This window comes from Cydia fagiglandana, chromosome 2 (genome assembly GCF_963556715.1).
Source record: "Cydia fagiglandana chromosome 2, ilCydFagi1.1, whole genome shotgun sequence".
Lineage (NCBI taxonomy): Eukaryota > Metazoa > Arthropoda > Insecta > Lepidoptera > Tortricidae > Cydia > Cydia fagiglandana.
The window spans coordinates 25,260,215-25,280,721 of record NC_085933.1 but is presented as its reverse complement, the minus strand read 5'-3'; the positions used below and the strand labels follow the sequence as shown (position 1 = coordinate 25,280,721).

The 20,507-nt window shown below is 35.6% G+C and overlaps 1 protein-coding gene and 1 pseudogene across 2 annotated transcripts in view; both read right to left on the bottom strand.

The window, feature by feature from the left end:
• The window catches only part of LOC134679218 (lysozyme-like), a 39,759-nt gene extending 23,191 nt beyond the window's left edge, over positions 1-16,568 (bottom strand). The window contains exons 1-2 of one of the 2 annotated variants that reach the window (XM_063538113.1): positions 16,400-16,568; positions 5,728-5,816 (exon numbers count right to left, since the gene is read on the bottom strand). In XM_063538113.1, coding sequence (XP_063394183.1) covers positions 5,728-5,816; positions 16,400-16,532 — 222 coding nt within the window. In that variant the 5' untranslated portion in view covers positions 16,533-16,568. Of the gene's footprint in view, positions 1-5,727; positions 5,817-14,786; positions 14,948-16,399 lie in introns of those variants that run through there. The other variant, XM_063538106.1, reaches the window with a different exon arrangement.
• On the bottom strand, positions 11,043-11,138 carry LOC134679724 (U6 spliceosomal RNA; annotated as a pseudogene).
• Positions 16,569-20,507: the final 3,939 nt, after the last annotated feature.

The following is a 20,507-nucleotide window of genomic DNA, read 5'->3' as shown; positions in this document are numbered from 1 at the left end:
AGGCCACACAAAGTAGCTCGCTGAGGCTTTAAACTATAATGATAAAACAATAAATAGTCATTACACATACTTTAGCTCTTATCTAGGTAAATATTGTGACGTTTAGGGTTCCGTATCGAAGAGTACGTAGATACATTTTCTAACATGTGTATGTTCCACTAAATTTCTACTAGTTTGCAAAACCTTGTCGACTTTTAAAGTGGGAAATTAGAAAGTCGCAGAATACGCCCCCTGGACCTTAGTATTATTCCGTGTAAATGAACTGTTACACGCCCCCATAAGTTTCGACTAAAGCATGACTTCTTACACAACTAGATACTTATTTTAGATAATATTCTTAAGTCTATTAGCAACGGCGTGCTACCCAATCTATAGTAACCCTGCCTACGAATGCTGCAGGCCAGGCGCTACCACGAATCATGGACATTATTTGTTTATTTTTTTTAAGTATGCATTAATTCCTACAGCTATACACTACGACGCGTGGTATCTAATACAGTACAACCTTTCCCTGAATGTGAAGGACTGCCCTGAATATATTTATTTATTTATCTCATTATTGTTATTGGTACCTGCGACGAAAATAATTCCTTAACGAATCTAAAGCGCGAGTGAAATACATCTGATCGTTTTCGGTGAAAATAACCGCAATAAATGCTACTGTTGCTATACATGTACCTACTTTAACTTAGTTACTTTATTTTTTAGGTATCAATGACACAAGAAGATGGATTTATAGTTGTGATAACACACATTATATGGGAATATGAAAAGGAATTCCTAACACCGCGAGAACGAGTGAAAATGTAGTACCAAGCTCGTCAAGAGATGGCGCCACCTCCGAGATAGAACGCGCCAACGACATGTCGACGTAGAATCATGGCGTCGGAGATACAAATACTGATCGGCTTAGAATTTTTAGGAGAATATTATGCCCGTTGGCTGCATAAGTGGATACCCCATACCCCTGCCTAGGCTTGTGCGTAACTACTGTAGCCTTTTACATAGTGTTGTAATAAATAAGAAACTGAAATTACGTTGTTTTCGACTTCGGATAGTAACCTTACTTACTACAATAGAATAATAATAAAATATTAGACCATTATATTTTATAAACTACTCGAGTTTTATTTTCTATGTGTACATATTAACTATGGAATGATAAACTTAATGTTTCATGACTTTTATTTAAGACCTTCCTATGTGTAAATAATAACTTTTGAATAATAAAATTAATGTATCACGACTATTACTTAAGACGCCAAAGAACTACCCAAAAATAAGCATACTCACTCCGTTTTCATGGCAACAAAAGCCATAAAGGCTACTTATACGTAAATATTTCTAGAAAAACCGTAGTAATCCAGGTAAACTACATCCTGCGTCACTTGCACCAAAAATGTACCCTCCCCGAATAAATATACCCCCTTAATAACTAAATAAATCCCCTTAATAACTACCCCTAAAATTTGGCCTCGTGATCGTCTAGCTAACAGTTAGGACCCCTCGAAGTGGACCGCGGAAACCTAGATCCTTTAATGAGTGATGCTAATTTTGGGAGACTGGTTTTAATCGTTATAATGACCTATCTAGATTTTATTGAAAGAATATCTAAAATACTAAAATAATTTATTACGTAACTAAGGAATAATTGTAACCATTTTATTTTATTATGAAAATAGACAATTCTACGAGTTTTATAGCGTAATGTAAGTGTCATTAGAAGAACCAAAACTAGAATGATATTGAAGTATGCCGCATATATGATAAAATAAATATAAAAAAATATTTGTTGATAAAATCCTGCTACGCCTATTAAGCTTTCGGGATAACGTCGGAGCAGCACTCTTGAGTTAAGCTCATTTACACCCTAGCATTTCAAGGTTAATTAAAATTAACTATCATCTTCTAAACGATGTGTGATTAATCACACGTGCTGCTTCCAAACGGCCGATGCAGGTCGGAAAGCTCTTAGTCCGATTACAAAATCAATCGAATCACCTAGCCTACCATTTTAGCCGGAAGGGCTATGACCAACACTTCCGCAACCTAAGCGCACCTAAATGATGATGGAAAGAAGTGTCAAAGTATCCATCAGTCATCAAAGTTAATCTTTTTTACATTCAAAAGCTAAGGATACGAATCCTTTAATAATCCAATTTCCCAGAGCTAAGAGTATAAGCAGTAATCTGATTTTTAGAGGTATAAACGAAGTACTAAGTTTATTTGCTAAAAATTAAGCTTATAAGACTAAGAATATCAAGATGAGTAAGTATATTTAGCTCGAAATACCCTCTAGATTACTTCTGCCTGCCAGAGGTTCCCTAAAACAAACCATTCTTCGATTTTCTATCTCAGAAAAGTCTGTGTTCCTAAACCCTGCTTGATATTAAAGAATTTGATTTGTATATACCTTAGAACCTTGATTACAATACCCAGTACTTCATTTCTACTCCAGAAGACCAGAATTGTGATAGATAAAATTAAAATAATACCTTTTACCCAAATAAGTAGGAGATTTAGATTATTAACCACCTTATACCGCATGATTTAAAATAATGATACCATATTTCAAGTCCTTAAAAGAGAAATATATACCAACCTAAAAGAAACCCTATATTTAGTGTATGATTCTACCCTATACCTACACATGGGCCCTAATCTAGTATATTCAAAGCACAGATCGCACTTACCATTGACCTAATGCTTTGTAATATACACGAGTGTGTGATCCTACGATAATCTGTAATCATTCGGCAGGCGAAACCGAGAAGGCAACCTACAGGCCGGTGTGATTGTGTCCCTCCATGGCGATTTGCACAAAGGCAGGGTGGCAACATGGATAACACAGGTCCCTATAGTGTCTATGAATGGTATAAATAAATATATTTAATATACAAGGTCTCCAAATACTGTAGGTTTCAAATGAGCAGAGGTTACCCTCAATGGCGCGCACGTGACGCCCTCATTCTAGTCTAGCAGTTGGGCATTGGAGGCCAGGAAGGGAGAGATATTTTCACTATCTATGTTGTTAAAAAGATAGTGCCAAGTTAACCCTTATCTTGGTAACAAAACGACTCCTAACCGTTCCCCTTTAACACCGCAAGGTGGAGAGCGATTAGTCGGACAAACTGTCAGTCCAAGCAATGATCTGGCTTTAAAAATAGCAAAAAGGTATGAGAATATCTAAGTTTACTTTTACAAAAAGAACCCCACGCAAAATATGAAATTCCCTCAAACAACTGCCATTCTGAATCCATGCTTTGTAACGGTCTTTTACCCCCAAAGCTGAACCCAGAAACACAGTATAGAAAACCGTATTAAGTACCCCCAAAGCCAGAGACACTGTTAGCCCAAGATCGGAGAATGAATAAAGTCCTCTAGCAACGCCCGCTCAGCCTTATATAATATCCAAATGGCGACAAACGTTTCTAAGTTTCAAGTAAAAATGTCATATATCCCTGTTTGTTTACTATCTGAAAATGCTTATTCCCTGCATATTAATACACATAATCGTTTAATGCTAGCAAGATTGAGGCTAATAACGCAGTCATAAAAATAGCGACATGATCCTCTTAGAAGTAAAGATCTTAAATCCTTGTTTGTTTACTAAGCTATATGCCCTAGTCATTAAAGCTCATAATCTGCCAAACCCAACGGAACCATTCCCGAACAATAAGATCATAAAAATGGCGACTGAACCCATACGAGAAAGATTTTAATTCCTATTTTATTTACTTAACCCTTATGTCCTACATATTAACGCTCATGACCGATTAATGCTGATGAAGTAATTTTTCAACGATACCTACGCACACATTCTCAATAATAAACAACCAAAAGTATGTTTGAGCTAACATTTTTCCCTTTATGATTCCAAATAATGCGTCCGTACCGAAATATTTTCATGTTTATTATTATAATAATGTATTAAACATATAATAGAAGTTAATTATTTAATTATTGTAACTTGTTATCTACCTCACGCTTTTTGAATTTTGCGGTTTAAAACGACACCTAGACGTCACCACGCCAACACCCGTCAATGTCAACGACCTCTCTTACTGTCAAATGTTTTCGTAAACAAATCCTTGTCGTTATTTTTGTTTTCACTAAGTCAATTAGCAATTAATTTAACTGTGGATACATGTGATAAGGACTAGACTATGAAATCAAGTGCTTTTAGTTACCTTTGTTTAGAAATTCAATCAAAATCGTGAACGTAAACACACGACCGGCAAGAAAACTCCCGGAAGCTTTCCTTCAGCGTTAAAATGTAAGTTTTATATTGATAAATGAGCTTAATACTATGTAATAGGCATATGGCCAGTCACAACTTGCATTCAGGTATTGCCCTGTATATTAAAATGTAACCATAAATAAAAACTAGATACCCAACTATAACCTAAAGACCTATACTATGGCCCAAAATTAACTCTAATATCTTCGTTCAAGTGAAACTTTCACGTTCGCAATAAGGCAACACATTTTTATAAAACTCAGACAAAACCAAAAACAACGTTAGTACTACACTTACCCACATACGTATACTTAATTATACAGATTAAAACTATCAGTGATTGGTATTGATACTTAATTACGTTCCTATAGGTATTGAACTTGAACTTGTGTACAATGTACAATATACCTACCTATACTGACGACGATCATAATGTAAATTCATATAGATGAGCGTAAGAATAATTCTATTGTTTTTTTTTTAGATTTTATTTATATAACTGTAATTTATCATTATGAAATAAATAAACTAAACTAAACTATACAAGAACACTTGTTTTGTTGTATAACCAATGTTGTTTTGGTGTGTTAGAGAACGCGTTTAGTTCATCTTTTTTCAACGCTTAAAACTAATAAAAAAAGGGATAAGGAAAAATCTAGTCACTATTTACCACTAAACCGGCGTTTGGATTTATTGAAGCAGACATATCCATTTTTACCATATATGCTAGCATGCCTATTCCGATTTCGAGATAATCACAAGAACTTGAGACGATATAGAGATCAACTAGATCTACATTAGATATCGACTAGATGTGACTTGGATATCTAAGTCATAACTTGTCGAAATCGTTCAAGAGGACCTCCAGAATCGCGCAAACGTCAAATTTGACATATCTATCTTACAAATATCTTTAAATTATCCATATCGTAACTTGTTGAAGTCTAGTAGAAATCTAATTCATTTTCCGAATCGAGCCGTAGGTCGTTTATACCGTCTGTTTAGTTTTTGTAGACATACTTAAGTAATATGTTATTTAAACCGACACGAGATACGAATTGCCTATTCGTAGAAGTATCTTACAACGTTGTACATATAGCCCTTTTAAATCGACATAAGTACGAAAGTGCCAATTACAGGTAATTGGCACTGGTGAGGACCAGTGATGTAAAGTAGATATATTATGTACTAGAGATATAGAAATAATGTTTCTTTTTTAGATTTTACGCTGATTTTTAATCAGCAAAGCGCATTACATTTTAAAACGTAGGGGATCTATATTAATTCCCATAACATAATACTCCTAATTCCAATTTGCATAACATATATTACACATAACTTTGAAATCGCATAACATTATTCCGCATAACTGAGTACACATAATGATAATGTGATAACGTAAATTGTCATAACGATGACTTGGGATAAATGTAATAAGCATAACGTTACATTGCATAATTATTAAATGGTATAACACAGGTTAGTACCTGATAGAGTCCATAATATTTCTTCCCGCTCGGCGTGACGACGAAGGCCCTTGTATCCCTGTTGCTCACTTTCTCAATTAGGCACGCCCCTGTCAATTAAATGCCAACCATAAAATATACAAACAATATAAAGGGCTTGGGACTTTGCGAGTTCTGAGTCCGTGAAACCTCCTAACTACAGGGTGTGTTTGTTATATTTATATCTGACCATAATATACTATTGTTATCAAATTTCCATTAGTGACAGAAAATTCGCATTTGTTCTTAACTTGATCTTTACCTAATATATATTTTAACACGAATCCTTGAATGTACTAGTATTTAAGTATAAATTGTATAATTAACATACATCGTAACTTTTACAGCATTTTTGGTGCAGCGGAGTGGTGTTAACGGAATCGGTATAAACAATTTCAATCCTAATGATTAATTAGCATTAATTACGTTAATGTTAACCTTAATTTACCATTTCAGTTGGAATTGTCTTAAAGTATCTAAACCCATTCCGTTAACACCACTCCGCTGCACCAAAAATGCTGTGAAAGTTACGATGTCTGATAATTATTTATAGTTCGTAGGTTTCAAACAGAGCCCGAGCTAATCCTATTGTCTATTGTTAAGTAAAACCGCTCGTCTCGTGCCACGTGCCACCACCACCTGCATAAAAACCTGCGTACTTCGGTTACTGAGTGCCGGCGAGTCGATCGCTACAGAACCAGTCTAAAATGTGTCATCGAGATGCGTAACAACGGCGCGTTATCGGAGAGCGCAACTACACTGGTTTTTTGAGCGTTAGACTAGCCTGCGCTCAGGTGCCAAATAGAATAAGTATGACCCTTTTTTGCAGGTAAGTAGCACGTGCGGTTTTACTTAACAATAGACAATAGGATTAGCCGCCGGGCTCAGTTACGAAGCTACAAACTATACCATTGTATGAATCAAATTAGAATAAGTTTTCGCTCAGGTTCTTAGAACATTTAATCCGTCACTCAATTTATCAAGAAAAGTCACAGTGATATCGTCGCTTTCCCGCTACTGCAAAGCTACACCGTACGGATATGATGGTCGTTCTTGTCTACGTGACAGCGTGATAAAACGGTGTCCGTCACTTTCTATCTCACGGTGTTAAAAAGTGACAGTTATTTTATCACGTGGATAAAGATGGATAAAGCCATCCATAATAAGCTGGCAGTACGGATTTGATGGTCGTGCTTGTCTACGTGACAGCGTGGTAAGACGGTGTCCGTCACTTTCTATCCCACGGTGTTAAACAGTGACAGTTATTTTATCACGTCGATAAAGAAAGATGGATAATGTTATCTATAATACGCCAGCAGCAACGATGTTACAGTCTCCATCCGAATGACACCTTTTTATTTGACAGTAGTACTTAATACGAATAGGTATTGTCAATAATTATGACACTACTAGTACAATACGATTGCTCCGTGGGAAGATCCGGGTTGAATCAAGGAAAATCCATTGTTAATAAGATAGGCGCGCAACACACGCAAGAATAAACCGCCACCCTCCGTGACAAAACGCGGTTAAATAAGGGTAACGTTCCATTTCTGACCCAGCTGCACTACTAGTACGGAACGCGGCGCTGTTATTGTCAATTTCCTTTGTTGAGTGTAGACTGTAACTTTAGTGATGAGGGGTTCGTTGGGTGAAGCGTAGAAACTCGCCGCTGGAACGCGCTGGCCGCTGTGCTGTCTCGAAGTCCGCTATACCTCCATTTACCGGTATATGTGTTGTGTGAAATAAAAACACATATATTTGAGTTTATTTACTGGAGAGTGTTCAGGCAAGTGATTGAGTTAAGCTCTCTGAGTTCTCTGAATAAGCTTTTTTTTTTTTAAATCATTACTTATACTGTTTGGCCGCGCCTGGGGCCAGCTACAGTTTGCGGTGTGAGTGGGATCAGTGTTGCGGCCTGAAGGGCCGCGACACTGCCAAGTATGAAAGGAGCAAGAAAGAGACAGAAGAAGTAAAAAGATGATAGAAGAGAGTAGAGGAGTGTAGTTTACAGTACATATTAGCAAATAATGACGCTATACAATTCTAGTTTTGAAATTTATGAAATTTATTGTGAGGATGAATTAATTTATATAAAAATAGTTCCTTAACCTAGGGCAGAGGGCCCGGTGTGGCATTGATTAGTGGTCTACGTTTGTTTTCCCAGTGAGGGCGCAGGGGAGTAGTATGAAGCTGGCTTTCTTTTGCCATTTCTGGGAGGAGCCGTACGCTGCCTGGCCAGGGTCCTAATTAATTCTTGTTGTTTGATTTGAGCCAGCGTTATTTCGTCGTCAGGATCTAACAAGACATGCCTCGGCCTACGTACACGTTTCCTGGGAGGAATCTCAGGGGTGTACAGTGAATAAGCTACAAACGGCTCGGGTTTATATAGGAATGGCCGGCCGTGTGTATCTTTGAACTAGTGGGTATTATATGCAGAGTCAGTTTTATTTATTTCTGCCGATCTCGTTAATTATAAGCACGTATGAAAGGAGCATGGATCCTAGACTTATAACTAGATACATAACATTCCACACAATTCATTTAAGGTGGTTCGATTTTCATACAAAATTCAATCAAAGCTCATTAAGTAACTACACACTATTAGTACATAAATATTTCCGCATTTATCTTCCTTCGAATATTCGTTTGCGCGAAATTAACAGGAAAACAATGTTTCATACAGAAATCATGCATAAATCATAGTTAAATTTTCATCAATTTTACGTATGTGTGTGTCACAAATGTCGTGTACAGATACATTTGCGACGTTGCCATACCATTTCCGACGTTGCCGGGCTGACCACGGCGCGAATTTGGAGTGCCGTCATGTTTAGTGCAATTTTGTTGACACTGACGTTTGACAGGTACTTAATTGACCTAAGCGAGAATAAGTACCCGAAGTTCGTCAGCTTAGCTAAGAACTATCATGGAGTGTTATGCAAACAGTCGCTTTTTTGCTTACAAACGGAAGATTCCCGGTTCGATCCCCAGTCAATTGTATGCTGGAACATAACTTTTTGTATTTTTATTACATCTAAATTTCGTATTGTTTTTTTATTTTTATTTAATTTTTCTTATTATCATAAATCGATTGATTAAGTATGGTATGGGCTACACGTATTCGTTTATTTTTGACAAAGAAAATTAGAAATTATACTCTACCTAATCTCTCTTATTTTTACAATCAGGACATCCTCACTGCAATAAAAAAGAGATATATAAAATTTCCTGTGGATAAAATAATGGATTTTGTCTATGAATGAAAAACACAATTATTACTATAGTTTGTTTTTTTTAGCATTAGAAATAAGGTAAACAATCTTGACGTGTCTTTTAATTGAAAAACACATTTTAAAAATAAGTTACGGCAAATATGTAACAATTATAAATCAAATACGATCATTTATATTCTTCTGCTTTCATAAGTAATAGTTTTTTGATTTTTAAAAAGCGTTTAAATCTGTGTGCCTAGCCAAGATGCCAGTCGTTCGCTCCGTAGCGAACGTTAGGGTAATACCTGTCTCTATCACTCTGCCATATTAATGCGACAGACACGGCTGCGCTTCGGTCGCTACGGAGCGTAAACCATTGGCACCTTGGCTAGGCACCCTGGTCATCTGGAAAGCGAAACACATACGGAACGCGTTTCTATTACTCAATACAGTGGCCAGTTGCAGATTCGGCGGTAAACTTAACTATACCTAAATCTGGGTGCCTAGCCAAGATGCCAGTCGTTCGCTCCGTAGCGAACGTTAGGGTAATACCTCTCTCTATCACTCTGTCATATTAATGCGACAGACACGGTTGCGCTTCGTTCGCTACGGAGCGTACACCATTGGCATCTTGGCTAGGCACCCTGGTCATCTGGAAAGCGAAACACATACGGAACGCTTTTCTATTACTCAATACAGTGGCCAGCTGCAGATTCGGCGGTAATCTTAACTATACCTAAATCTGGGTGCCTAGCCATGATGCCAGTCGTTCGCTCCGTAGCGAACGTTAGGGTAATACCTCTCTCTATCACTCTGCCATATTAATGCGATAGACACGGCTGCGCTTCAGTCGCTACGGAGCGTAAACCATTGGCACCTTGGCTAGGCACCCTGGTCATCTGGAAAGCGAAACACATACGGAACGCGTTTCTATTACTCAATAAAGTGGCCAGCTGCAGATTCGGTTTTAAAGTTAACTATACCTAAACCTGGGTGCCTAGCCACGATGCAGGCTAGTAGAGTTCTCTTTCACCTTAAGCAGAACCGGGAGATCCAAACCTACCTACTTTTCATCTAATAATCTCAAGAATCAGTGCATGATTCAAACTTTACCGGTTGCCGTGGTAAGACCTAGGATTTACCATATCGGTGTTGGTAAAAGCCCGAAGTAAACTAGTAAGATTTAACATTTCGGGCTTTTACCGATCGGCATCGGTAAAACCTAGGTTTTACCGGTAAATTCTAGGTTTTGCCGTACTTCGGGCTTTTACAGTAACATATATATAATAATTGCTCGTTTAAAGGTAAGATAACACAAAGGAGAAACAAAAAGAAATTACCTACTCGCACCAGTCTTGAACCCCAATCCTCTTGCACGTAGTTATTTCCACGAACATACCGTTACGCTATTGCAATGCAACATACTTACGTTGTGTGAAATTGTCTACTACAAGGATCACGGAAACACTGTTTGCATGTGTGAGTAATACTAGGAAAAAGCGTGACAGCAACACTCCGTCGAATTAAAAAGGTGGTTTTTGCACAATGAAGTATTCAATGTTTACTTTAATTGTTCAATATTTATTTAAAGAGTGCGCGAAACATACTTTTAAGTATACAAATACCATGACCATTTCACAAAAAAATAAAACCTCAAATTTTGCAAAAGTGGTGCCATCTAGCGAGAGTTAAGTTTTGAGTAACCTAGGCGAACCACCTTAACATAATATACGCACACAAAGTAAAACATAATATACACAAAAGTAAAAATAGCAAACTTAAACGTAAAGATTAACCTAAAACATGCATCAAGCCTAGCTATTTACGACATCCATAGTAAAATGAATGGTAGTGCTGCTGTCGCTGGTATATTAGAAGGGGACAGCATGATTCGACCCTGAGCCGCTGTCAAACTTCGGTTGTGTAGGAAGTTTCTCTTCTGTACTCTACGGTAGTACTATTATTTTATTGGCTGCGGTTCATGGCGTAATATCGGCCCGTGTGTCGCGGCCGCATTTCGTGAATCGTGATAAGGAAAAACTGTTTGTTGATAATATTAAAAGGATACAATATTTTGTACCTTTAAATTTGTAATTAACTAATTTAAAATTTGCGCAGGGACCATGCTAATCTTCTCTATATCGTTCCAATTTTAATATATGTACTGCCGAAGCAAACTAGTACTATTTGACAACTACACAGTACTATTTACACATACAAACTAGTACTATTTGACAACTATTTGACAGTACCAAGCCATATGCCTTACCGAAACATGGGTCAAAAAGGACCAAATGGATCTAATTAATTTACCCGGATATCACCTTGTATCCAGTTTTTGTCGCACCGATTACAAAGGTGGAGGCACATCAATCTTACTAAGAGAAGGTATCCAGTACAATGACAGACCTGATATCACAGAACTATCCATAGAGACTATCATAGAATGTTGTGGAGTAGAAATAAAACCCGATATATTGTTAGTGACCGTTTATAGGCCAGACCGTTGCATAGACATATTTTTTGAAGTATTAGACAAACTTGTATGTATATTGAGAGCAAAAAGCCACAAGCATATTATTATTACAGGTGATTTTAACCTTAACAAATTCCAGAATTCTACACAGTATCAAAGACTTATTAATACTATGCTTGAACTTAATCTTCACCAAGTTGTAGATGTACCAACCAGAGTAACCAATAATTCAGCAACCTGTATCGACTTAATCTTTACTAACCATAAGAACTTTCAAGTAAATGTTGAAGATAAGGGCCTCTCTGACCATAAATCCTTAATTTATCACTTTAAAAAGAATATTTCTTCGGTAAATAACATATACACTCTCAAAAGAAATTTTAATAACACTAATGTACTTAGCTTTAAAGCTGCTCTCAAAAATATAGAATGGGATAAGATACTGGTAAAACAGAACAATGTAAATATGAACTACAATTTATTTCATTCTAATTTAATAACATTACTTAACAGGTTCATTCCACAAACAAACTCAAAGATAAAAACAAACCATAAAAAGCCTTGGCTTACAAAAGGCCTGAAAAAATCGTGCCTACACAAAAGAATACTAAGATCCCTAGTAAATCAGAGTAAAAATGATGTCCTAAAAAAACACTACAAGTCCTATGCAAATATACTCCAAAAATGCATCAAAAAATCAAAGAGAGATAGCTATACACAAGTAATGAACAAATCAAAAAATAAAACTAAAACCATGTGGCAAGTCATAAAAAACATAACTGGAAAAAATACCAATAAACATTATAAAAACATAGAACTTAAAATACAAAACAATATAATTGAAAATCCCCAAACAATTGTTAGCAAATTTAACGAATATTTTATCTCCGTGGGCCAAAACGATGGTACAGCGCCTCGCGGGCGCCCTTCTCCCACTCCCTCAGTGAACTCAATGTTCCTTCAGCCTGCCACTGAACAAGAAGTACAAAAAATTATACAGAATCTCCCCAACAAATATACTTGTGGTTTTGATGAGATTCCCCCAATCTTAATAAAGAAGTGTAATGACGAGTTAACAGGACCGATTACGCTACTAATTAACCAATCCTTCCAGGAATGTAGTTTTCCAGACAAACTTAAAATCGCAGTCATCAAACCAATTTTAAAAAAGGGCGGAACACAACATAACCTTGCCGATTATAGACCAATTGCCCTCTTACCCTCGTTCTCAAAAATATTTGAAAGATGCATGGCCGACCGGATTTACAAATTTCTAGAAAAATATAACCTACTCGAAGATAACCAATTTGCCTTCCGCCAAAAACGATCGACCACCCAAGCAGTCTACACATTTATTCAAGCAACACTAGAAAACATCAAAATTAAAAACTATGCCATTGGCCTATTGTTGGATATGTCTAAAGCATACGATAGAGTTTCCCATCCAATACTGCTATCCAAACTTTATGAAATAGGAATTCGCGGCAATGCCTACAGCTGGCTAAAATCATATCTCCACAATAGACAGCAGTACGTACAAATAGAACACCACTTTAAAGACTCCAAAAAACTAGTAAAACTACAGTCAAATTTGCAAACCATCAACAACTCTATTCCTCAGGGCAGCGTCATAGGATGTCTATTATTTCTGATATATATAAATGACCTACCTAAAATAACAAACCATAAGTGTATTATTTTTGCCGATGACATCTCCCTCCTCTTTAGACACGACAACAACTCCGACGATTACTCGCATATTAAAGAAGCTTTCACCAATGTCACAAACTGGTTACAAGAACACAACTTATTAATAAATACAGCAAAAACAAAAATAATACAATTTAGACCCTATCAAAAAAGACCTACCGATCTGTCACCACTTCTCAGAGATTTAAACATAGAAGAAGAATCAGAATGCACCCTACTAGGAATAACTCTTGACTCTCACCTTGACTGGAAGAAACATATATCCAAAATAAAATCCAAATTTTCTTCCTTCCTCTATGCTTTATACGTTTTAAAGTCAAACACCCATACTGACTGCGCCTTATCTACATACCAATCTTACGCTCAAGCCTGGTTACGCTATGGCATTATCCTCTGGGGCCATAGTACTGATACACACGATCTCCTTATAGCTCAAAAAAAATGTGTACGTATATTAGCAAACATACAACAAACAGACAGTTGCAAATCATATTTCACAAGCCTTAAAATCTTAACACTACCGTCCCTTTACATATTAGAGATATCCATTTTTGTTAGGAAAAATACCGAACTATTTGAATACTGTAAAAGCACACGCCGAAAAAATAAACTTATACCTCCGGAACCAATCTTAGAAATGTACAAAAAAGGCCCGTACTTCAGAGCAATACAGATTTACAACAAATTGCCCAACACAATAAGAAATATAGAGAAATTAAACCCCTTCATATCAAATCTAAAATCACTTCTTATAAGGAAAGCATACTATTCCATACAAGAATTTATGGAAGATAGCTCTACTTAGTTTGTAATAAGTTAAATAGTAATAAGTTAATTATAAGTAGGTATAAAATACATCCTAACTTTGATCTCCCTCGTAGGTTTAAGTATAAATAAAATGTAGCCAAGCCGCAAAAACCTAACTGTGGCTAAAAAAATCTACGTTCCTGCCTAATGGCAATGTGTAAAAACAAAAAATAATAACATTATATTACTATACAAAATAGTCCTATCTAGCTATAAGAATACTTGCTATACCCTTTATAGGGTGCCATGTGATTCTATTTTTATTGTACCACCTATGTACCATGGTTTGCAAATAAACGATTTCTTTCTATTTCTACATATTTTAAAATGATAAAGGATTCGCTAATTTGTTTTTGCGATTTAGTTTGAGATAGGTACAACCTTCGTTTAGGATTAATTACTTTTAGATTCTACAATTAATTAATAAAATTATTGACAGTGATAGACATTTTTGTAGGTAGGCGGTTATTTGTGTAGGTATGTATTTTGTAACTGATGTTTAGTTCTGATTCGAAAAATTGGTTCAAGAGATACCAGACCAGACGTACTAGAGTTTTATGAAGATTTTGATTGAAAATATATTTGTTTATTTATTTATTTTAAACTTTATTGCACAGTAAAAAATATACAGTGACAAAAGGCGGACTTAATGCTACACGGCATTTGTTTTGATTTAATGCAAATTATTTTACTTCCAAAATACCTAGTGGAAATCACATTTTCAGTTTCTGCATTCTTAACGTACGTACTTTAAATCTTCGATCGCGGACCTTTTTTTAATCTATTTTTCAACTAACACCGGTTTTATTGTTTCCTCATAATATTCTACTCACATTGTCCAAGGAAATGATCGTTTGGGATTCCCACTCTACTCAATTCACGAACAAGTTTGCATCGTGTATCAAACCTCTTTGCCCACACACTGGCATAACACAACACTATTAAACATAAAACGTGTGATATCCTCATGACTTGAATTGATACTGGCATATAAACAAATAAATATAAAAATCAAAGTCTACACGTGCAAGATTGATAACATAATAACAAAGGATTACAGACTCTTTTGATATTTTAGTAAGGTTCAAAATGAAACGAATAGAAATAGTAAGTAGAGTCAAACTTTTTGCGGCCGTTACGCGTTCGGAGTTTAAATGTCAATGTCATGCGTTGTATAATAATTAGGTACGGAGTGCCGGCTTCATTGTGGTACAGGTATGGACTTTGTGCGTAGGTTTAGGTACTCCTTATGTACCTACTAATAAAAAAAATAAGAGGTAAATTTCAGATTCCTCTTGACTACTACTTGGTACCTATTTCCTACTTTTACTTGATCTGAACGATAAAATTTTGACATGTTTACTAATGAAATATGCACTAAGTAATTATTAAGAAGAATCGTGATATTGTACTTAGTTTAATGATACTTAGTTGATTTTTTATAAATAGTTACATAGTACCTATTTGCTTCTTATCAAAAAAAAACATAACCACTTATTTAAGTATAATTTTGTTATTTATAGCCGCACTTAATGTTATCAATGCTAAGTAATTAAGATAGTGTTTCCTCAGATTACTTCTCATGTTAAAAAGTCATAATGGTCATTAAAAAACCAGTAAAAAATTGGAACTTATTGCTTGACAATAAGGTAAACAATTGAATGAATTGTCCAATGGGTGTTACGGTGTTATGCGCAGTAGGCTAGATTAGCAATAATGTCAATACAACTACCGTTTGTGCACCTTTGGCATTTCAGTAGACAAAATAATATAAATTATCGATTTCTAGTTTGTATTTAATTAATTTGTGATAGCATAGTGTTCCAATGCTAGAGAGAAATAAGTCTTCGTCTAGGATATCCTACCATACTTTCACACTCTGTTTAGTGTCTGGGTCACCGCCAAAAAAATATAAATAAGACTATTTATATTACAGACGTAATGTTGAGTTATATTTGGAATTTCATAATATATTAATAGCAAATATTAATAGTTGTTTTAATAAATTGTGTGAAATTGGGATTGTGTGAAAGAGGATATGAGAAAGAAAGGAGTGAGTGCTGAGGACACGAAAGACAGAGGAGAATGGAAGAGAAAAACATGTTGTGCCGACCCCACATGACGTGGGATAAGGGCAGGGGAAAGAAGAATTTGTTTTAATAAAAAACCTTAAATTGTAAACTTTTAAATTGGAGTTTAAACATGAGTGAATTTATCTTTTATTAATTACTTACACGATACCTATGCTTCACTGACACACATCTGAATCGTAGTAACTTTTCTTCTTGTATTTTTGTTTGTTGTTTCGTGATGCTTGACTTTCCGCAAAAAAAAACAGTTACTCCTTCAAAATTTAATTTTCCAAATCCAAAAAAGTACCAGAAAAACTTTTCACAGGAAGACCCAAGCTAATAGGTTCCCTTTCGATATATCCAACGATACTTACAATTTCCAAGAAAGGTTTTCTCAATCCTTTTCTGTTTCATCAACTCGGCCGCCAACTTGCACCGCGTGAACACTTTACCGTTGCACACACTAAACACAACCAGCAACACACAAGTGTGTGTTTTTATGTGCATTGTGCACTAACGAGGAAAATGAGTGGACGCTACTTATATAATGGCGCGAAGTGATCTGGAAAATTGATGTATATTGATAACATTTGTAATACGAGTATAAGCTAGATACACTTTGAAGACGTAAGTAGGTATGTTCTTAGTTATAGTATTAATTGCTTATCAATGATTGTAGAACATAAGAATAACTATAGAAGTCTAACTTGAGCTCAAAATTGTGCCTCGACCGGCTCAAATGTACTGCGCGACATGTCGACAACGTCAAATATTGTAATGCCGCGCAATAGGATTGGCATATAGAATTTAATTTTAGCCAATCAAAACTTTTTGATCTATCACAGCTTTTGTTTTAATAGCGGGAAACGGTGTATTGGATAAGCTAAGCTGCGAGTGGGGTATATTTATGAAGAAGGGATAACTTTCAGGGATATAATGTCAGATATTTAAGTTTGTATCAGTCACATGATCCGTTTTTAGAAGTCAGAAATATACTGAGAGCTTCGTCTGTAGGCAAATTTATCTCTTGCAAGGTAAAAATAAAGTCCGTGGAACAAAGTTCACCGTTGTGCATCTACCTATTATAGGCAACAGTAAGGTGACGGTCGTTAAGGTGACAGTCCATTTCCAACGACAGCTGCATTACTGTTCATTTTACTATAGAAATTGACAATAACAGCGACGCGTTCAGTACTAGTAGTGCAGCTGCGGTTAGAAATATAATGTTACCAGGGTGTGAACTGCAGCTGTGTTTCTATTGCGACATTACTGCTGCCCGACTGTTGCGGACTTGTCGCGGGAGCTGTCACTGTCAATTTCCTTGATAAAATTTAAGTGATGGATCGGATCATCACTAATTTTATCAAGGTAATTGACAGATTTGACAATCGAATGGCGCCTTATTAAGGAAGGGTTAAAAGAAATTAAGAAAAAATCGACAGTTAATGTCCCCTGCATTGAAAATTTATACAAGAGGGAGATTTCTAAATTTTCATATCTAAGTTAAAAATACTTTAAATATCTCTAAAATAACTCAAATCATGATCTAAGCAATAAAAATGTTTAATTTTAAGGAAAGGAAAGGAAGGGAAAATCATTTTAATCGCACAAAAATAGCATGTAGATAATATTTAATTAAAGCCACAAATATTATTTACCAGGAAAAATATGCTACTAGCTACCAGACCAGAAAAAGTAAAAAAATCCATGGAAATCGGATCGCAAAATTTGCAAGGATGTCACGCCCGCGCTGCAAGATAGAGCCCAGTTAAACCAACTGCCGAGGATTCTGATTCCTTGGCGAGAGTTGGACTCGGAGTAATTTGTGAAGATGTGGACTTGATATCCGTTCGTAGCACAGGTATGGTTGATGATGATGATTATAAGTATGAACAACAATATACACGAACAAAAGTAGTCAAGTAGCTAAGAAAGCGGCCAAGATAAAGTGGGACTAGGCTGGTCTGCCGAATGCCGAGTGAGCTGTTGGCTAAGATTTCCACAGAGTGGCAGCCCAGCTCAAAAAGAGGATTTGGCAGACCACGTCGGCGATGGCGAGACGAGTTAGACTCCTTTTTAAAGGAATGGCCAGAAACTTCACAGGATCGGGAAAACTGCAAAAAGTGGGGAAAGACCTTAGCCCAAGATGAGACATTATAAGCTACCAATAATAATAAAGATTTTATTCATGGCAACAACGAAAAAAATAATAAAAAAGCTAACTGGCGTCTGTCTCTTGGTTTGGCTTCAAGCGATCGCTCAACGGTTAAATGGACGGGATCTTTAAAAGTATAAGTTCGCCTTTGTGTTAGTTTGTATTTGCGAGGCTAAGTATTACTGTGTATGTATTTTTAGTTTATTTAATTTACACCAGGAATTCTTCTTCGTTTTTATTAATACACTCTTATTATTATTGTGGTGTTGTGGGCCTTTGAGTGTCGCATCGACCAGCATCGATCTATTGTGACGGCCCTTTAAAGTTCATTACTAATGCCCGTTGCATCCAGAAAGTTCCAGATTCTTTGGGCCGTAATGTTTATACACTCTTAGCACAATGTCATACTTTGTCTTTTCATATTTTTACCTTGGTCTTGGTTATCATGTGGCACCTTCCACTAAAACTTTACTTAGTACGTTTATTATGTGGGACTATACATAGTTATAGATATATATAGTTTTTACAGGATTGTAACCACTATTCCCTGAAAATAAGGAAAGTTTACTGTACCCGAAAATAATTTAAATTTCAAATTAATTTTGATACAAACTTCCGGTAGATATTCCACAATGTAGTCCGCTCCACTTTTCAAATTAACGCTAAGCAAAGAATGTGAAATTTGGAGATAGTAACAAAGTTTCATAGGGTTGTCAACTTTTATTTACAAAATTAATAAAACTCGTTTAAAATGCGTTATTCAGTACTAAATATTACCTTTTCAACTTATGTTAGTATTAACAATAATTAGATATATTAATTATTGTTAATACCAACACGTGTGGTGGTAGTTAGAATTCGTGTTGTCCATTCCCAATTTTTTCATACACTTTTGTCGGATTGTTACTTAATACAAGTCTCTGTTTTGACGTTTTACTGCGAGATCAGTCATTCGCAAACAAGACTTAATAAAAATGTATGTAACCTGCATCAAAACGCCAGGAATAAAGTTAACAAAATAAATAAAGATTCAATATGTTAGGTACCTATAGGTATTTAGCACGGTATGAAATCCGTATTTTTGTACGTGTCTATTTTCAGTCCAAAATTTTGACTACAGACGAAAAATAAATAAAATTGTAAAAATAAACGGTTCTTGCGAAATAATACAAGCAGAAGGATTATTATGTGAAACAATGTCGTTTTTCATATATAATATTATTCCAACATAACGTATCTAATATCTATGTAAATCATTTAAAATTATGGCAATAATCACGATGTCAACCGTAAAAAAATAATTATAAAGCTTTCTCAACTCGATCAGGTATTAAATATATTTTCACCCTATGCCAGTGGCAACCCTGCATGAAGTGGCTATCCGTACGATAAGTTTTAAGCCCCGTCCTGTCGGTGCCTCGTCACAGTTTAAGCTACGTTGCCATCCCTGATCGCCTATGATCTACATATATTATAGTCCTATAGCGTAGTGAAGCTTTTCAGTACTTGATGATAAACAAGTACCTAACCGTCATAAATATTTTTTGATATACGCTTTTATTGCTAATTGTACTTTACATGTCTATCAAGTACGTTAGGTATGTATTTTGATTTTTTTTAGCTATAGTTATTACAATTCTAGTTAATTTAGTTTTATGTTCATTTTATAACACTTTCATTTTTGTTTGTAGGTATTAAGTTTGTATACACTAATAAAGTTTATTGTCAGTTTTATTATTACGTAAATCTAGTCAAATGATAGAAAACCGGCCATGTGCGAGTCGGACTCGCGTTCCAAGCGTTTTTTATAACACTAACATTATAATATGTATTTAAACGCTTAGTAAACCATGTAAAGCAAACATCAACTTAAAAAAAGCTTAAATAAAAAATCAAGAAAAATGTATGTACTAGCACGGCAGAAATGTTTAAATAATTCATCACATATTAAGGATTTAGATGTGTATTAATTAACATAAAAGAACAAATACAAAAATTATTTAGTAACGCTTCATTTTAGTTTCTGTTAACAACGTAAAGCAATTGAAAATCCAGCAAAAAGAGCCAGCCTTTTACCTTCAAGTTACTGGCACTTAGTGCAAATCATTTCACAACAAAACATTTTCTGAAACAAGAAGAAGAGTCTATAAATAAAATATCGTCGTGTTTTCCCTCAAGTGACATTTTCGGAGCGTTCGAGAGTATGGAGGGTAGAGGCAAGGAGAACAATCGCCTGTCCGTTAAAATGCCTAAAATACGTGGCGCCAAAATATCTAGAATATTAGACCAATTGGAGGTATCTCTATTTGGCCCTATCAGCCATATTC